The sequence below is a fragment of the Phodopus roborovskii genome, unplaced genomic scaffold (assembly GCF_943737965.1).
Source record: "Phodopus roborovskii unplaced genomic scaffold, PHOROB, whole genome shotgun sequence".
Classification (NCBI taxonomy): domain Eukaryota; kingdom Metazoa; phylum Chordata; class Mammalia; order Rodentia; family Cricetidae; genus Phodopus; species Phodopus roborovskii.
The window spans coordinates 42811299-42831410 of NW_026126517.1; the positions used below are offsets into that span (position 1 = coordinate 42811299).

General features: G+C 45.1%; 2 protein-coding genes across 4 annotated transcripts in view; both read right to left on the reverse strand.

The window, feature by feature from the left end:
• Positions 1-2105: 2105 nt before the first annotated feature.
• On the reverse strand, positions 2106-4965 carry Fbxl22 (F-box and leucine rich repeat protein 22). Its single transcript, XM_051197826.1, has 2 exons — positions 4455-4965; positions 2106-2521 (listed from the first exon to the last, which is right to left on the reverse strand). The coding sequence occupies exons 1-2, from the start codon at positions 4787-4789 to the stop codon at positions 2128-2130; spliced, it is 729 nt and encodes a 242-aa protein (XP_051053783.1). The 5' UTR covers positions 4790-4965; the 3' UTR covers positions 2106-2127.
• A 3458-nt stretch (positions 4966-8423) lies between these two features.
• The window catches only part of Usp3 (ubiquitin specific peptidase 3), a 73341-nt gene continuing 61652 nt past the window's right edge, over positions 8424-20112 (reverse strand). For all 3 annotated transcript variants that reach the window (XM_051197822.1, XM_051197824.1, XM_051197823.1), the window contains 6 exons: positions 19619-19725; positions 19445-19525; positions 10575-10693; positions 10201-10314; positions 10049-10116; positions 8424-8662 (listed from right to left, as the gene is read on the reverse strand). In XM_051197822.1, the coding sequence (XP_051053779.1) occupies positions 8497-8662; positions 10049-10116; positions 10201-10314; positions 10575-10693; positions 19445-19525; positions 19619-19725 (655 nt within the window). In that variant the 3' untranslated portion in view covers positions 8424-8496. The remainder of the gene's footprint in view (positions 8663-10048; positions 10117-10200; positions 10315-10574; positions 10694-19444; positions 19526-19618; positions 19726-20112) is intronic.

Sequence of the window (20112 nt, forward strand, 5' to 3'; positions counted from 1 at the left end):
CCAGAGGCTGCTGTTGTTGAACCAGGGAAGCTCTGGGATAGAGTTGAGGCAGACATGAGCCCAGATGGCATGAGCTTTGCTGTTCAGCCAGGGTTGCTTTGCTGTTCTTTAGCCATTCAGAAACCGGGCAGGTTTCATCTCAAAAAGGCACTACTGGGGGTCACAGAGATGGGAGACGCCGGGCCTGGCTGCCTCCTTCCCTTTGTTCTGCTGGTATTCTGGGTGTCTCATTTTGGTTTCCTCACCCTGGAGCAGAGCTTTTTGGCATCACCCCTCCTCCTGCAAAGCTTCAGCACATCGGTGTGAGACAGCAGCTCTGTGCCAGTGCCATGTGGTAAGAACTAGAGGAGACAGAATGAGCAAGCAATAGTACCAAAGGACATCAGAGGAAAAGGTGGTCTCGAAGGGACAGCTGTACACCTGCAGGGACGCAGCACGCATGAATAAGTACTGTGAATTCATAGAAGGGCCATTGTGTGGATGGTAGAGAATTATGTGAGGGACTGAAAAGGCCCACTTGGTGCTTGAACCCAGAGCCCATGGGTCATTAGTAATTGCCCATCTGTGCTGGAGTGGCTTGGGAACATGTTGGGGACAGAGGGGTCGCCTCTAGGTGGCTGTGAGACTTCTGCAGTATACCAAAGTTAGAGGTCTGTGGGATCAGTAGAGAACAGTGTTTGTGTTCAGAGAACATGAAAAAAAAAAAAAAAAAAAAAAAAAAGAGGTTCTGCCAGCCATAAGTAGTGCATGAATCTGAGTGAAAAGCAGAGAATCGTGACATCGTTCTGTTGAAGTTTCATATGGAATTGGGCCTTAGAGAAAGATTTAAGTTTCTGGGGAACACCAGGGACTTCTGGATAAAGACAAGCCCTTAATTCTGGGCTTGAGGTAGGAAGACCCTGCCTGGGTCTCTGGACCAGTAGAGTTTCCTTAAGAGACAGGGCTCTGTGCTAATGAGGTTAGGGTCCCAATGAGCTGAGGTGTGCAGTCTACAGGCTTCAGCTTATTTAATTGGAAAGTGCTTTAACAGGCCTGTGGGCTCAGGCCTGACAGCAGAATTGCTCTGCCCAGAGAGGGTGGGGCTACTGTATGTCCCTGGACATTGTTAGTGAACTTCACTGGCTTTCCCTGTGCTTGGTGTGCTGGTTCCTGCTGGCATGAGGTGACCCCCAAGGGCTCATTTAATCCTTTCCCATAATCTGCCCTTCACAGCTGCCTCCGTCCTGTTCTCTACTCCTCTACTCCCTGCTCCAGCCATGCTGATCTCATTGCTGTTGCTAACACCCCAACAATGTTCCTAGTCTGGTGCCCTGAAGTTTCTTGGCCTATAACACGCTCCATATGGCTTGCTGGGCTCCCTGGGTCGATTCATGGCTCAAGTGTCGCCTTCTCCATGAGACAACCCTTCTGAGTGCCACCCCACCAATCCCAGTGTCATCCCCATCATACCCCACAAGCCGCCTTCTGGACCAATTACTGCCTTGGCTAGAATAGAGGCTCCGTGGGAACAACAGAATTTGTCTTTTTCTGGCTGTTTCTCATCTGAGAATAAATTAAAGAACCTGTGGGTCGGAATCAAGCAACCATTTCACAGAAAACTGAAAAACCTGGCTGCAGATAAATGACTGAGCTTGATTACAGCTGGCGGTGGGAGGAGTCCCGACCCCCCTCCGGGCTGTGTCCATTTACTCTGCTTGCTTGTCCCTGTCTAGGCCTTGGCCATGGGGACAGGATGACTAAAGTGAAATCGACCTGAAGTGTAGGCTTTTTCTTTCATCTGCTAATAATGGTTCCATATTCCAAGCACTTTAACTACAAGCTGCTGCTTTTATCTTTAAATACTGGCTTTCCCCTCCTCCCCCACCACCCCCACCATGCATTTTCCCTTGTGGGAACCTTAAGAGACGGGAGCGAGTTTTCTAGAATGGCTTGTGCAGGATCCTGCTTCCGTGTGTGTCTGAGAGGCTAGGGAGGCCCCAGCCTCGATTCCGTACTCCCGCCATTCAGAGGCTCCTCGCCAGCCTAGTGCGTGGTCCTCCGCTGGGGCGAGTGAGCGCGCGGCGGGACCCGCGGGGGCCGGGCGGACGTTAGAGAGAACCAGCGAGTGTTTTACAAGCATCCGCTCGTTTAATCGCGCGCGCGTCCTCCACAGGAACTCGTGGCGTGAGGTAGGCATTGGCCCCCAGGTGCAGCTGGGAAAACCGAGGCAGCGCACCCACGCGCGAGCGGCGGCTGGTCGGGGATCATGGCCGCGCTGTGCTCCGCGCTCAGGGTCAGGCTCGGGCAGGCGGCGCGCAGACGAAGCAGGCCGGCGGCGCTCACGTTGCGGCAGAAGTCCACGTGCAGCGTCTGGAGCGCGCGCCCGTGCGCGGCCACGGCCGCCAGAGTGCGGTTAGTGACGCGCGCGCAGTTCTCGAGGCGCAGCGCGCGCAGGCGCGGGCAGCTGAGCAGCAGGCGCGCCAGGCAGTCGTCGGTGACGTGACCGCAGCCGGAAAGTGTGACGGACGCCAGGTTGGGGCACCTGCGGGGAGAGCGCAGTGACACGGGGCCCGAGGTGCGGGAGGACTCGAGTCCTCCCCGGGAGGGGGCGGCCGAGAGTCCGAAAGTCTAGGACTGCAGTCAGAACCCCCTGGCCCCTGCTGGAGGCCCTGGCAGGGACAGCTGTGTGTGCCTTTGATCCTCCCAGGGGCTGGGAGCCCTGCGCGCGGAAAGCCTCCTGGGGTAAAAGCCATAGTGTTGGGCCTAGCTTTCAGCTAGGTTGCCCGGAACAGTCACTTCACCCCCTGGGTCTGCAGCCTGGAACCCTTGGCGGGTAGAGCCAGGCCCTCACGTTGGAACACTGTGGGACACTCCCTGTGTTGGGCAATGTGTACCTATGCGCTTGTGAGAGTTGAGGTCTGTGAGCAGAAGCCCCTTGCAGGCAGACATAACCCACTCTCCTGGAGACCAGGAGGGGCATCTGGCTTCCTGGGGTGGGGGAAGGGGAGGCTCCAGTGGGCTGGGGCACTGCAGTCAAGGAAGTGAATCTGGGTTGGACGGCCAGGTTCCTTTCCACACCACCCTCCCTTAGCACCTTAGCTCAATCCCCTTGTGCCTGGGTAGATGAAAGTAACTTATGCTGGGTGTGGCACCATTTCACACACTGAGCCTATGAGCCGAAAAGTCAATGGGCCTTCGGCACATCTGGTGCTCATCACTCACCCACCCCCACCACGGCATGCTACCCCAGTTTTGTAAATTAAGAGACTGGCTTCAAGTGGCTCAGGTGACTTACAGGTAGATACCTTGTGGTCCAGATACTCATGACAGTTATGAAGGTGCATTCTAGCCCTCAGCATATTCCGGATCTGGCCTTAGAATGACCACCGCAGGAGAACCCAGAATTTTACCCTTCTCCCGTGTAGTAGGTATTACTGTGTCATTTCATCGCCCCACCCTGTGTTGTACAGTTTCAGAGCTGGAACGCCACTCCTTTGGCATTTTTCTCTGACATGGGGGACCAGTGCTCGGTAGATCCTGTATTCTGGTCAAATCTTGCTGGTCTGGGGGATTAACCCTGGTTATCTTCCAGCAAGAATGAACCAGTTTGGTATTAGACACTCCCCGTTCCACGCATCACTTTGCAGTCTGGTTTTCTGAGCGTAGCGAAAGCTATCAAAATGGCCTGGCCTGGTCTATTCAGAGCCAAGCCCAAATCCAACTTGGGGGAAAAGAGAGCAAGTAAAATGGCAGGCCACTGTAATTATTTCCTGTTCCTGTGCTGAAGCCAGCCAACAGTGGCTATTAACCTTGTGTGGCAGCAGCTGGCAACCATCCAAGCTTGTTAGCTGGCATGGAGCTCTTTCTCTTCAATTGCTGCCCTGACTCAGTCCGTGTAAGGGATGGGGTTCAAAAGATCAAATAGAGGGTATTTACAGGGCTTGCTTTATCTAAAACTCTAATTTAACTGAGTTAATATGTTATTTGCTAAAAGCCTGTGGGCCCATACTGGCTACACCATACTTATCTCTTAGAGCACCTTCTTGCCCCTCTTGACAATTGAAACACTCCCCCTGGGTACTATGCAAGATGAGTGTTCTCAGAGACACTCATGGCTACTCTGCAGTAGGCCCAGCTCACCTGAACTTCATGAGCAATTTTCAGCCCTTGGGGGCTGAAATCAGAGGCCTGGACCCACTGGTGCCTCGAGAGTCTTTTCCTAGGGCCTGACCTTGAAAATCCAGGCTCAGCTGAACCCAACAAACCCTTCATGGCTGCCACTGAAAACAGCTGCTCCATGAACAGGGCCAGCTGAACCTCTGCTCCTTTGCCACAGAAGCAGCTTCAGGAGCACCGATTGTATGTCTTAGACTGAGTCTTAGCCACATTACTCCTGGAACGTGTGCTTCCGTGTCCCCCCCCCCCCCAGAGCCAAGGCCAGCAGGGCCACACTGCTCAGGGGCGAGGTGGCCTACCTGTTGCACACCTGCAGGAGGAAATCATTAACCAGGCTCTCATGCTGGCTGCAGATGCTCCTCTGGAAGGCACTCTTGAGCCAGTCCTCGATGCTGCACACCTGCACACGGCTGGAATGCCAGCAGATGGACAAGCTGCGCAGGGCAGGGCCCAACCGGAAGTTGTCCTTCTTGAGCTCTGTGAGGGAACGGAAATGCAGCAGGGGCCAGAGGGTAGGGTCTTCAAACACATCTCGGAGCTGGGAGCAGGTCCTGGAGAGGCTCTTCCTGCTGTCCTTGTCCAGGAATGAGAAGAGGCACAGCAGGCACTCCCGATTGAGCTGGGTTATGTGCATGGTGAGTGGCTGCCTCACGTGAGTGTGCCCAGCAAGGGTCTGACCTGCCTCCTGCTTCCTCTCCCCAGATCAGGACTGGTGGACATATATGGTTGAAGAATGGTGTTTATTTTTGGCCAACAACTGGTGCTGAAGCTGGGGGGGGTGGGGAGGGCGGGTGTCAGGATCCAGACTGACTTGCAGCCATCTGTGATTGGGCCTGAAAATCCTGGCAGAAGAGCAGCTCACTGAAGTTAAAGTTTCCTTAAAAGGTCCACCCCTACCCTCACCCCCACCCCGAGCTGACAGTAGTGATCACAGGCACTTGGCTTTTGAAGGTATTGTTGTTGGTGATTGGCCACAACAGCCCTTTCGTGCTTACAGTGCTTTCAGTTTTTCTCGCTGGCAGAGTGGTGGTGAATGTTAGCTTAGATCTCGGGTGTGTCTGTGTGGCTCCAATGCTAACCCTTGCCAGGAAGAGGCCAGTCCTATGCACCAAGCTAAGGGAGAAGTCATACCAGCTGTGAGTGAAATCAAGGGTCATGCTTTTCTGTTACTTTAGCTCAGGAGACTGATGTCTTGCAGGTGAGGCTGAGCTATCTTCAGATCCCCACACCCGTACTGGGCAAAGGATTTCCTTGGCCACAATGGTTTATTTTTACCCTTAAGTGTTTCATAAAAGATTCAGCTTAAGTGTTTTGTACTTGCACACAGCAGGTGTGTGTGTGAAATTTTGCATGGTTTCATTATCTGTTCCAGATAGTATTTCCCAAAATGTGAGGATAGGCAAAGGCAGCTCTTTTTCACTTTCTATTTCTGAACACTTGAAGTGTAAATGACTTGCAGTAAACCGGAAGTTTGGTGGGCTTAGATGCATGCACTTCTCCAATGCCCTGCTTTTTTGGAGTGGTGTGTAGTGTTGCAGCACAGTTGAGGACAGGCACTGCTGGAACTAACGAAGTTGCTTGCTCTTAATACAACACAGTGAGAAACCATAAGACAGCAGCAGCATCCCCTGGAGGCCACCTACCCCTCCTGCCCATGTAGGCTACAGGGCCACCCCTGCTGCCTGCTGGCTCTGCCATGTCTTAGTTCTACTGGAAGCAATCCAGGAGTAACAGGAAAGAGGAGAGACCTTTAATGCCTCTTTCCACCTAACAGTCCAGCTTCTGAGGTGGGACTAGGATGTGATTACAGCCAGAAACAGGGGTCATGAGCGTGATGATGTCCCCTCGACATCATATGGACTATAAGTCTTAATGGCAAATGATCTTAGCATAGCCATTCACCTAGGGGCTACTGCCCAGTGGTGACAGTCACAGACACATGTATCCCCTTCTTCCTGTGTTGTGGCATTTTCTCAGGGCTGCCCCCAGCCACAGGGGGTGGTCTGGCTGTGGAGACACTTCTTACCTGAGCCTTTCCTGAGCTTAAGCAAGAAGTAACTTCAGCAGCAGGAGGGGACATGAGACTTTAGGGGACTAAGGAGGTTATAATGGGTGACATGTGTACATTAAACCAAAGGGAAAGTTGGGCTTTAGGAAAAAACTCTTAAGTAGGTTCCACAGGTGAGACACATTACACTCAACCAGGGCCAGCACATGTGACTGGTTTAATTGCATCATCTGTTTGTTATCACTACACACTGAGTAGAATACAGTGGATAAGCATAGGTTTCTCCACCACGGAGAGAGACTTGTGTTGCCACAAACTTTGTATCCCCACAGGTGTGGGAGGACTTGGAGTTTCCTGTTCCCAGGGGCTGATGGAACAGGGTACGCAGGAGGCCCTGCCTCAGCACAAGCTCTGAACAAAAAGCCGCATGCATGCTAGAATGCACAACATGGGAAAGCCTTAAACAGCACAGAAAGATGAGCTTGCAACAGGTGCAATAAGGCTACAAAGATTTAAAATCCAAATAGGCACATTTACATCACGAATGTTGAGATGCAGACCGCAAATGGAAGCAGACACTTTCTCAGCGTCTTCATGGCATCATTCATTGTTGCTTAAGTAAAATCAAGCAACAAAAATTCCCAGAGATGATGCATTACCCTTGCATGCCAACAGTGTTGCCTGTCCTACCGATCACTCTCCCCAATCTGCTGCTTGGTGTGACACCCACTTGGTGTGACAACATCAGCTCCATCTGAGTCTTATAAGTCATTAAAGTTGCCCATTGAGAGGCCAGTACACAGATGCCACTGTTAGAGTCTAGAATCTCCTAAGAGCCTAGATTTGCAGGAGCTTGCACGGTCAGATGAGACTCACATTCATTCAGGCTTAGCTGTGTTAAGTTATAATATATTAGAGGAGGTCATGTGACCCTCAGTCTGTGGATCAAACCATAATAACAGAACTGCATATGACTACCACATAACTCAATGTCTTCCCACTTAAACACTGGGAAAATGACTACTGTGATTGAAGAATGTGTTTTCAATTTACCCACGTGGCCACTGTCCTGATAGTTTCCAATTAGGTTTTTATTGAAGTACTGATGTATGATTTCTGCTCTGAGGGAATGCAGTTGATATAAAGTGGAATTAGGCCATGTCTGCTCCATCAGCCTCACACTAACCAAGGAAAGCTACCAAACTTTTCTTTAAATAGAAAAAATAAGATTGCTAAAAAATATGCATGAAGTGCATTTTGTCCCTTTCGGAAGTGAACATGGAACAAAGGCCATGTTGGAGTTTTATACTCTGACCTGCAGGTTGCATTACCTCCACCCTCAATCACTGCCCTCCAACACTTGCCATTAGCTGACACCTTTAAATAGACCAGATTTCAAATTTCCATTTAGGTTGAATCCAAATCGTGCTTCTACCTATTTTTGTGAACAGTATTTTTTTTTTTTTTAAAGCTACTGAATTCAAGAGTAGAAACTATTCTTGTTCAGAGACAAAAATACTTTCACCTGACTCTGCTCTCAGGCAGGGAGTGAGTTAAAAAAACCAGACTAAAGATGACACCACTGCTGTCTGGAAGGGGTGTCATGTTAACACCTGAAGTCAGTCAGGTGACTCAACTCTGGAGGCTAATACCTCACCTCTGATGGGCCTGATGGGATGGGATGTACCTCTACCAGGCAGCGGAGACACAGAGCTTTTTGTAAACACACTCTGAGTGTTCCTAACGGTAGAACAGAAAGAAGAAATATTCTGGAACTTCAGCAGAGATGAACAGAACTGACAGATTTATTTAACGCTGTGAAACAACAGCCGGGAGACGCAGGCAGTGGCAACGGCCTGGTCTACTGACCTTCAGCTACCGCCTACAGTCAGAAGGCGTTCCTGAGAAGTCACTGTGAGACCTGGGCCACAGGTCCTGCGCACATGATCCTCATGGTGGCCGCTGACCTGGCCACTGTGAAAGGCAGCAGGTAGGGTGGCTCTCAGCATGTGAGTACAGAGCACATGTGCCTTGGTGAGAACTGAAAACATTAATATAAAAAGTCAAAACAGAACTAAGTCCTGGAAACTACATATAAAACTTGAGTTATTACAACTAAAGCAGCCAATCAAGATGCCTGCTGAGGTTTTCTGGTAGAACAACAACAAAAAATAGTTGGTGCCCATATTGAGTAAGTCACTACCATTGACCAAACTAAACCCCAAACTGGAAATTGAAAAGTGCATAACAAAATTAAACGCTTGGATCAAGTATTTATGGAAAATTGGAAATGTTTGTCCGGTGTAGTTGATGAATTGTGATCAGAGGAGGTATTAAAGTTTATCTGATCCAACTCTTGCCTGACGCTCCACATAGAATAGAATGTAGGCCTTTGCCTTCCCAACGGTCTCTTCATCGGTCACTGTTACAGTACTATCATTGAAGTGGAACCAGCGGCCTTCATGAGTTGCATATGCCGTGTAATGTCCAGAACCGACCCTGCAAAGAAAGGGCAAAAGATAAAGACTACAGAAGTGAGTAAATAAAAGGTCTGGCTGGTGGTGCACATCTTTAATCCCAGCACTTGGGAGACAAAGGCAGGTGGATCTGAGTTTGAGGCCAACCTGGTCTACATAGCTACTTCTAGGGTTACACATTTCGACCGTCTCAATGATGATAAAAGACTATAGGAGTCACAAAAGGATGTTGGCAGCTATGCAGTGTTAAAGGTATTAATAAGTACAGTAATTAAAGTTTGAGATGGTTAGTTGAACTCTTGTGTTACTGCCCTCTAAACCCACAGACAAGAAATATATTGACACTGGGAAACAATGCACCAACCGACCACAACACACAGCAGATGACACCGAGGCAGTGCAGAAACAGGGAGCTGCAGACAGCCTTCGTGAATATACATGGAAGCCTCTGGAAAACGTAAAACTGATGCCAGGTTGCTTGTCAGAAATATGGGGCAAAACCCCAGCTTAGAAATCAGCGTGCCTTGAAGAAAGCCTCCCCTGACTTGGTCACAAAGGGCTCTGCCCTGTCGTCAGGACTGCCATAGCTGCTACAGCCTTAGCAGTCTTCCTTTCCCATATACTGGGGAAAGATACAGCTAGAGGTAAGTGCAAAACAGGATACTTGAGGCATCCCTGGGGAATCCCATTTTGAAGCCAGAGAGACACTGCAACCAAAAGACAGGAATACGAGTACAAAAACGTGACTGGACTAGCAGTACAGAGTTCAGTGACAGAAAGGATCTTATGGATTCCAAGAGGAAAAAAAAAGTGAGGTTGAATACAAAAATACTTCATTACTAAAGACACTTAAAAGTGTCCCTGTTACCTACGAATTCAGAATCCACCTCATTTTCTCAGTCTAAGAGAGGTCCGCAAACATAGAAGCAACAGGCTGCTTATAAAAAGCAGTGGGGCTCAGCCTCAGAGTCACTGCTATGACAAGTGGAGCAGTGTCTACACGTAGGGAAAGGACTTGTGATATGGATGGTAGCTTGCCCAGGTTCAGCAGTCCAAGTTTGAAAGTAAAATAACTATTCTTTATCAGACTAGAAATCAGAAAGGTAAACCCCAAGTACAAGCCAAGCTTCCAGGAAAAAAAAAAAAAAAAAAAAGAATGTAAAAAACTAAAAGTGATGATGTGGGTAAGTTATTACAAACATTCCCACTTATAATTTGAACTGGTAAAAGCCAGTTTGTAGTGGTATGAAGGATGGACTACACCATTCTGCTTTCATACAGCCTCCATGCTTCACAGCACCTTCTCACCAGAATTCACAGAGTACCCACATTTAGGGCATGACTAGAAATTACAGGCCATCTTGTGTGACTACCAAGTACTCCCAACTCCAAGAAGCTGACAACTTACCCAGAACCATGGTGCACCACCACCGCAGCAAGGTCATACAGGCAGCTCTCTGGGCCACTGTTCTCTGGCTACAAAGGAGAGGGGAGCAGTTATCAAGGACAGCCAGCCCAGTGCCTGCTTCTCTATGAAGACTTCCTCTCCCAGCTCCTTACCTCTAGTAGGTAGCACTTCATGTCCAGGCCTCTCAGTGGGAATTCTACATATGTATCAACTTTGTTTCTTAAATACGCTGTCCAGTGAAACCTTTTCAAGTGCAAGCACAGCACCTGGTGACAGATGAGGACAAAGCCTGGGCCAACTCGCCTTCCAATGTTACCCATCTCTGTCGGGTCCACGTATCAGTTGCCCAGTTTTTCTTCTGACCCTGAGACTGCTCTCTGTTTGTGTACCTTATAAACTACCAGGTTTCAGCTCCAACTGCAAACCTTAGAGACCTGCCCAGAACTTCACAGAGTTCTCAGCTAATAATCTAACTTTCCTCACACATCTTCTCCATGAGAATACACCCTAACTGAAACTCACTGACCTTGGGAAGTTTTTGAATCCAAAACTTCTTTGTGGACTTTTGTTTCTTTTTGCATTTATGGCACATATACAACTCTGTCTCGTCAAGTTCCTCTAGGTCAGTGAAGCTTCGGAGACAATCTGCAATAAGAATGTTTTTGACAGCATTAAAATGAATTGGCTTTAACAAAGGCAGTGCACTGTGGGAAAGACTAACTTGCAGCACAATGACCCTGGTTTCAATACAGGATGCTGTATCCTCAGGGGCCTCCCAAGCACCGTGTCTCTGTTACTATAGAGATCACTGGCTACAATGCAGATTGGTGGGCACTATACTCCCTTTAGGCTGGTCACTATGGTACTCTTGAGTTTTGAAGCCAACCTTGGCTGTGGCAGGGCTCTGGTCATATATGGGAGAAAGAAAGTGAAATGAGGATAGGAAAGCAGCTTCCCTTATTCAGAATAACTGTAATATTCAGACTAGGAGAGAACTTAATGTGATAAAAGCCAAATATGAAAAACTTCAAGGTGAAATCCAGTAAAAATAAGGAAAGAAAACAAGGACTCCCATGTTTTCCACATCTGTTCAGCAGGGCCCTGAGAGTTTCAGACATAGGTATGAGGCAGGAAAAGTTAAAATGTGCAAATAGGATGGTTTTATATGTAGAGCATCCTTTGAGACTAATTAAGAAGTTAAAGCACATGGGTAGAAAGAAAGCTTTGGCAGGATGTCACTTCCTCCAAAACCTCAGAATCAATACAATTTCGGCAGATTCCAGCAAGGGATTTTGTGAGTAACTGCATTGATAGCTCAGCATCCAGCCCATCAGCCAACAAAGAGCTGACCCCATCCAACTGCCCAGAACCCCTGTAAAATTAGTCAACAAAATGGAAGTGGCCAAAGAAAGACTCAGCAGGATAGAGAGGCCAGGAAAAGCCCCAGAGTAGTCCATACTTGACAAAGAGCAAAGGCAGGAAGGATGGAGTTTGGGGCAAGCAATACTGCTACACATGGATAGCCATGTAATACCCAAATCTTTAAAGAAGGACAAAACCCCAAAAGGACAAACATACTTTAGCCTACCACCCTGATTTACCATTGTTAGTCAAGTTTCCCCCCCAAACTCTAGACTTAGCTGTATCTTAAAAAAAGAAAAAAGTGTGAGCCTGTGCATGCACGCCCTTGTGTACACAGAGGCAGGAGTACCACCTGAGATGCCATCCACCTCCTTTGAGAAAGGTTCACTCTCTGGCCTGAGCTCACCAGGTTCTAGGGACCTGGTTTGTCTTCCTCCCCAGTGCTGAGAGCGAAAGCATGTCTGGCACTTTCACATGGGTTTCAGGGTCCTGCCTGCAAAGCAAGCACTTTACAGCCATGTGCTTTGTCAGCTGAAGCACCATGCCAGCTCAGAGCATGCTTTTTTTTTTTTTTTTGAAAGATAGAAATACAGAGATAGTTTCTTCAAGAGACTGCATACCCAAAGGCATCATATCTTTAATGTCCACAGAAGTAAATGCTATCATTGAGTGGGCCTGACACATACTGGTGTGTTGTTATATAGAAGCCCGCATATAAAGCAAAGTGCATGTCCAACAAGCATCCATCGACTGATGTCTGCTCACCTATCGGTAAGGCTGAGGAAGATGCTGATAATATTTTATTACATTTCTAGGGGGAAACCTATACCACTTTTTGAAATTCTGGATTCTCACATTAAAGGTCTATATGTTTCAAAACTGGCAGTTTTCCGTATGAAACTGTTCAAGCAGCACCTCCATGGAAAGAAGGAGGTAAAACCGGTTTGTTTTAGTCATTATGTCACCTTTTACATAGTCTGCAAAGTTAATTTAGCAAACCAGGAGTTGAAAAGTATACAGGGGTACATTTTTTATTACCCTTAAAAATTATGTAAATATGTTTAAAAGTGGGGGGAGGATTGCGGTTCCATTCCTTCTTGATTCACGCTGTTGGAAATACTTAGGAATTTTAATGCACAGGAACCATACCTAATGATGCAGGCTCTAACCTGGCTGCTTAGGAGACTAAGGCAAGAGGATCAGATGTTCAAGGCCTGACTGGGCTCACTCACTGTGGTAATGTTCCAAAATAAGACACCAAAAGATCTTCAGAGCTTGGTGGTGTGCTTGCCTAGCTATGTACAAGTGCCTGGGTTCAACCTCTAGTCCCAAACATGATTACATGAAGGACCATACATTTTTTTATCTTACATAAATTTCATCATTCTACACACACACACACACACACACACACACACACAGTGTCTCATACACAATTTTTACAATATTCTGTGACTGTTAGCTTTGCATTCATGTAACAAAAAATGTTCAACCCTAATATATTGGAGGCCACTGGGGGGTTAAATCTAGGCCAATTTTTGTTACTAATTTCTGGCAACAAGCACCACTTTACTCTTAGAGAGCATTCAGCAAGACAAATGCAGGCAGATGTTCTCAAGAACCACCTCCTACCCTGCTGCCTGACGATAAAATTGTCTCCTCATCTGTCCTGTGGGAATCGTAGCCCTGGGTGTGAAGAAACTGCTCTAGCATGGCCAAAGCCAGGGCTGTGCTTCAGGACAATGATGCTTCTGGAAACTTGGCACTGTCTGTCTGATTTGGTCCCGCATGCATGTTTGTTTTAGCATGCCTACTCATTTCTATCTTTTGTATCAGCTGCTGTTTTAGTTCCATTAGGACATTCCTACCTATTTCTATCTTGCCTCTACTTGATGTCTTTAGGAATGTCTACCTACAGAGAAACTTGAAGAAAACGGTGCTGTTACCATACTGGATCTTCACAAGAATAGCATGGTTGAGGCTTTTATTTCTTCTTCTAGTTCATATGTTCCTTATATATAGCCCAGGCTATCCTCAAACTCAAAATCCTCCTGCTCTGGCTACAAGTGATGGGATTATCAGGGTTCTTTGCCACACCCAGTGGTCTTGTATATGTCTGCTTATTGCTGAATACTTTTGAGTTTTTGCTGCTACTATGATAGGGAGTCTTGCTGTGTTCAAAATGAATTTTTCCTCTATTTTGTTTGTGTGTTTAGATATTTGTCTTCGTGTATGTGTACCATGTTTTTGCAGTACCCCAAGAAGCCAGAAGAGGGTATAGATGGCCTATGGTTGTGAGCTACCATGTAGGTTCAAGGGATTGAATCTAGGTCCTCTGGAAAAGCAGCCATCTCTCCAGATTTTTCCTCTTTTTTCTTTGTTATCATTTCACTAAGCTTTTCTATCAGTGTACTGATTCATTTATCAAAGCACTGCTTGTGTATTTTTTTTTTTTAACTGAAGGATGAGTAGGCTGGAGATGTAGCTCAGTGGTAGAGAAGCTTGTGTAGCGTGCCTGAGACTCTAGGTTCAATCCTCAGTACTGAAGGATGTAGCTCAGTGGCCAAGTGCATATTTAACATGTGTAAAATATCTGGTTCTGTATGTGGGATTGAGAGAGTGTGAGAGCACTTAGAAAGTTTTAGGTATGTAATCAATTCATCTGCAAATGTTGCCATTGACAGTTTGCTCTTTCCCCTTCTGTGGTTTGTTTATAATTTGCTTGCTGGTTTCCTCCCCTAGAAGAGGCTAAGTGAACACTTTAAGTAGCAGGATTCCTAGCGTGTCAATGGTTTAAATGTAAAATGTTCCACTATGAGACCATAATTTGAACACCTGGCCCCCAATTGACCACAGCATTGTTTAGGCAGGCTGTGCAAACTGGCTGGAGGAGGTGGGATACTGGGAATGGGCCTTGCAGGATCTGTCTTGAGCTCTGAACTTCCTAGTCCACTACAAGCTACCACTGCTTCTATGCCTTCCACCAGGATGGACTGGACTGTAACCTCTTAAGCCATCAGTCAACATAACCCTTCTCTGTGCTACTACAACAGCAATGAGAAAAGTTAACACAGAAAAAAAAAAAGGGTTACCAAGAAATGTCTTTGTTGTGGTAAAATCTGACTTGATTTGTGCCTTTTGAACAAGATGGGAGCAGCAAGGTAGAGAAGTCCTAGAGTTCTGTCAGCAGCATAATGGCCATACTAGCAGGAGTGTATAAGATCACACCAGCAAAAATGCTTATGAGGGTTCAAGTATTCTACTGAAAATAGACATTCAGGCTGTAACATCTGCCTGTGTCCTGCTACCCTGAGTGAAGCTGAATTATGTTGTGGACTGATTTATTTGGTGGAAGAAATTTAAAACAGTGTATAGGTTGTAGCATAGCTATGGCTCACTGTTTTGTCCAGATTTACACAGAGGGAGGGAAAACATTAATAACACATGCAATTTTGTGAGGGGGGTATATAAAAAGATTTGAAACTATGAATGAAGTGGTTTGAACAAAGAGACTATGTTGTTAAAAAGATGAGTGCCATTAAGGATAAGTCTTACGATCAAGAGCCAATGAAGGGTTTCAGTAGGTAAAGGCATATGTTGCCAAGTCTGACAGCCTAAGTGTGATCGCAAGGACCCACACCATAGAAGGAGGAACAGACTCCTCCAAGTTGTCCTCTGACCTCCATGCATACACAAATGTAACACAATTTAAATGTTTGAACTTTCTTTGTGTTGGGACAATATGGTAAGAGAAGAGGACTGGTAACTTAAGAGCAGGACTTCACTAACAGACGACTCCAGGGCATAACGTACAAATTCATTTGAAAGGAGAGGGCTTGATTAGAATCTCTAGTAATATACTCAAATAGGACAACCTAGGAAAATGTCTAGGTCCAGCTCTACAGTAGACCTGACACATGGAGAAGACTTACAGATAATCATGCATTTCCATTTTTACATATTAAATAAAATCCAACAGGTTCTAGCTGTCCAGAAAGTGCATCTAACAGATGAAAGTGGTTTAAAAGAGGGAGGTAATCATAAGAAGACTTTAACTCCATTATTCTGTATCTTCTGTTTATGTGGATACAATTTTGCCATTATCAAAAAAGGCTGTCTGTCCTCTATCTTCAGTATGTTTTTTGTATCTTTGTCAAAAAGTAGTTGCTGTATCAACATGAATTAATTTCTAAGTTCTTTCACTTGTCATTGTACGTCACTCATATTCTTTTGCATTATTGTACAGCCTGTGGTATTAGGACTATTTCTAATATGTTGAGAATTTATCAAATACTTTTTCTACATATATTGTGATAACCACAGGGATTTTGTCCTTCATTTTGTTATTCTGTTATCACATTTATTGGTTTGAGTATGTTGAACCATCCTTGCATCCCTAGGATGACTTACTTGGGTATGGTGTGGTTTTTTTTATATTTTATTTTCTGTTTTACAGAAACTTTGGTATGCCAGATCCTTTAAATTACCACAGGAAAGATACTGTGTGATGCCTTACAAAAAGAGGTGAACAGGATTCCTTCCATCTCAATTTGTTGTAGCTAACACATACTAATTGTATAGATTAGTGGTTCACTCTGGTAGATACACATCATGCCCTTCTACACTTCTCTCCTCCCTGAACTCCTCAGTCTTTTACTTATATATTGCTTGTGCTTTCAAGTTGCTGTGTGTTCATTTTCAAGTGTGAGCAGGAACATGTGATCCATAAATCTGTGTCTAGCTTTTTCACTTAACATGACATCCTCTGGTTCTACACATTCCCCTGTAAATGGTCTCACCCAGCCAGTGCAGTGGTGTCTACAGATGGGACAATTGAGGAAGGAAGGTGTGGGCCTTCAATTACTGTTTCAAACCTATTGCTCATCTGTTTACACTGTTTCTTGGCTAAATCTTGGTAGGTTGTGTGTATTCAGGAATTTGTCCATGTCTGTATAGTTTTTCAGAATATCGAAGAATGATTCATAATTTCTTCTTTGTATTTTCATGGTATCCATCCTCTCTATGGTTTTATTTGGGTCTTCACTTCCTTGCTTAGTTTATTTAGAAATCTTTTAGACTTTCTTTACGGTTTACATTTCTGATATGACCTTTAGTCTGTCTACTTTTATGTATTGATTTGTTGCATAGCCTCTCTCAATATTACTTCTGATGTGTTGTCATTTTCATTTGTTGCTAGATGTTTTATTTCTATCTGCATGGTCTTTAAGAGGGATCTGTTTCCCTTGTATATTCTCCTTTCTTGATTTACAGTTTTACTCTGTTGTGACTTCTTTGTTTCAAGGCAGGCTGCCACACAGCCCAGGCTGACCTCAAATGTGGAGTTTTCCTGGCTTCCCTAGTGCTGGGATTATAAGCATGAGCCAGTGCCTTTCCTAGAGAATGCAACATGTAATAAAAAGAATGTGTACTCTGCAGCTGCGATAAATAAATAAATTCCCACTTGCTTTAGAGTATGGCTCAACTAGATTTTCTGTCATTCTGTCCAATGAGGAAGGTGAAATATTGAAATCCCCAGGTATTAGTATAGTGGAATATATTCTCCCTTTAGAAATACTAGTATTTGTTTTATGTATTTGGTGGTTGCATGTGAGGTATATCTAACTGTTAAATCTTCTGAGTTGATCCATTCCCTAGTATATATAAGGACTTTTGTCTTTTTCCAACCCTTTACCAGTAAGTATATTTCATATAGGCAGGAAAGTTAGAACACTGCCAAGTAGGCAATAGGATATATTAGTCATAAAGAGGTTACAAAGCCCCCTCCTAACCATGATGCAGGAGGACTGGTTCTGTTTCTTTCATAGTAGATACATTAATTCAACCAAGTACTAAGAGCCATTTTTTTAAAATAATGAGTAATATAGTGGACAGTGGGAGTTTAACCCTGAATGAAGCTCCATGGCTCCAGAATGAACATTATAACTGTTCAAACCTATTGCTGTTCTTAAAACCGTTGTGTGAGTGTATTAGATTTTAAATCTACTTTGTATGTCGCCTCTGGGCTAACGTAACCCATTTACATCTAAGATTACTACTGATAGGTAAATTTCCTTCAGTCATTGATGTTTTTCTGTATTTTTTGTTTCATCTTTCTCTTTTTAATTTGGTAGTTTTAATTTGGTAGTTTTCTGTCATGCAAATATGAGTTCAGTACATTCATGTGCTTTCTATTATATAGATACATGCTGTTGTTGAAATACATAATCTAGCTATATTTTGGCCTATTAGGTTTCTGCTTTGAGAGCTACTATATAATAATAAAATAAATAATAATAATAGTGAACCAAGCTAATGTGTATTCTCCAAGTTATTTTTCTCTTGCTGTCTTCAGAATTACTTTGTACTTCTAACATGCTCACTATAACACACCTTTGGTGATGTTTTTTTCTATTGAACTTGGCTGTTCTGAGCTTCTAGTGTGTCTCTGCAGCTTTGAAAGTTCTCACCGCCTTTCACCTTTACTTGTTATATCCAGGGTTTTAACAAACACTCCTTCGCTTCATAGTGCCCTGTAAGCCTCACACACTTTCTTGTTCAGTGTTCACCCAAGGTGTATGCAGGTCAAATAAGGGAAATACCAGAGCGTGTGGCTTTGTCTGCAGTTCTGGAACTCTGGGACATGGATGACTACTGTTCTGATCTGAGAGGCAGCTGTGGGTGACACTGGAGTTTTCTGTAGCTGTGGTCCTAAAGCTGTAGGCTATCTGGTTCCTACAAGGTAAATCCAATTGATGCCAGGTTCTCGTGACAGTGTTTCTAGATTGGAACTTCTTCAGTTTTCTTTCCTGGGAGACAGCAGTAACACTAGGATCTGGACACCGGCAGGGATGAATGGGACTCAGGGGAGCTGCCTCCTATTCTCTGAGGTACAGTCTATCCTCTAAGGTGGGATGGTGGTCTAGCAGTGGTGAATAGCCTGGGTTGAGAGTGGCAATGAGTTGCTCTTGGGGCAGCTCCTCCCACAAAGGATCTCAGACTGGAGGACTGTGGGGTCCTGTGGTTAGGCCACCTGTCTGCTGCAGATGGGGCTGCTGGCATTTTATTGCCTACCCTTCCCCTGCAGTGGAGGGAAGGGCCACTGGCAAGGATTGCTGTAGTTTGCTTTGTCCTAGATTCTGATGCCTTTCTGACTAAATGCTGCTTTCTAGAGTTTTCCTGCCCCCTCAAAATATACTTTTTCTATTGAGTGTGGGAACACACACCTTGAATCCCAGCACTTGGGAGGCTAAGGTGTGATCTCTGAGTTCAAGGCCAGCCTGGCCTACATAGACAGTTCCAGAGCTGCATTTTTCTTGTATGCACAGTTGCAGACAAGACACTCCAGACGGCCATCTGGACCTTTTCTCCACAAATTATCAATCAGGCCTTATGTAATACTTAGTAGTTATTATATAATACTTATTAAGAAAAAAATGAGTTCAAAAGTCTCCCATATGACAATTTTGTGTTTGCCTTGTTTTTTGAAACAGAGTTTCTCTGTGTAGCTTTGGAGCCTGTCCTAGAACTAGCTCTGTAGACCAAACTGGCCTTGAATTCACAGAGATCCACCTACCTCTGGGAAATAAAGGCATGTGCCACCATAATGGTCTTGCCATTAAAAGCCAGCCTTAGGACATACCTAGATATTACATCACTTGATTTCTGAAACTATTGTTGTAACTAGTAAAACTCCTGTTAGTAGTCTTTCCTTTGTAGATATGTGTTGCATTCGGCAACAGGATTTGCCTGGGTGTGGTGATGCACACCTTTAATCTCAGCACTCGGGAGGCAGAGGAAGGAGGATCCCTGTGAGTTCAAGAACCTGCTGGGCTACACAGAAAGACCCTGACTTGAAAAACAAAAACAAAAAAATAAATACAGGAGAAACCTAAGTATTTTTAACACTTAATTGACATATCATGAGGTGTTCTTACTATAGGATCTGGGAGTGAATACAACACAGTGTGAAGCACATATAGTAAGAAACTGCATAGACTGTGAGCTCTAACAAAAGCAACAAGAAAATACCCTTACCTCGTAATGAGCAAACAGGCCCACTTTCCTGGTTCTTAGATCGCTTGCTTCTGAACTGACTTGGAATATCTAAGGAGAGATCTTAAAAGGAGAGAACCAGAGCTGTTAAAAGCACTTAGAAAATAAAGAAAAGAAAAAACCATGGCAGCACATAGCCTGGCCAGTACCCCTTACCTAGGAATGGATCAAACTTCCTTGACTCTGTTCCACATATGAGACAGTTGACCTCGTTCTGGAGAATTCCTCCGAATATTGCTGTGACAACAGTTGATGCTCCATTTCTAAAGAAACACCATATGGGAAACAGCTCATAATTCTTAAAACATTAGCACTGTGCACATAGATCTCATGTATGACTGTATATGGGACACGATGATGGCTTCACTATTATAGGACACCCATCAGAAAAGAAGTGCTGCCTTGTGTTTATTCTGTCACTTTTAAGGCCTTGCTGAGGATGCAGGATGCTCCAAACTACTTGATGGCATATCCTCAACCTGAGGAAGTAAATGACTGCTGTTGGTTAAGAAAAGGTGCTTGTCGTTCTCCCCTGTAAATAGCACTACAATTTCTTAAAAACAGTGTAAATAAAAACTATACCACCTTATCAAGGAGAAACTATGCACCCTAACGCTCTGTGATGGTTCTACCTCTCTAGCCCTAGCTGA

Bases quoted from the DNA above. Each gene is read 5' to 3' on its own strand.
- Fbxl22 (XM_051197826.1), bottom strand. From the start codon at position 4,789: ATGCACATAACCCAGCTCAATCGGGAGTGCCTGCTGTGCCTCTTCTCA. The intron at 2,522-4,454 runs GTAGGCCACCTC...CTCTCCCCGCAG, and splicing joins CTCCTGCAGGTGTGCAACAG to GTGCCCCAACCTGGCGTCCG.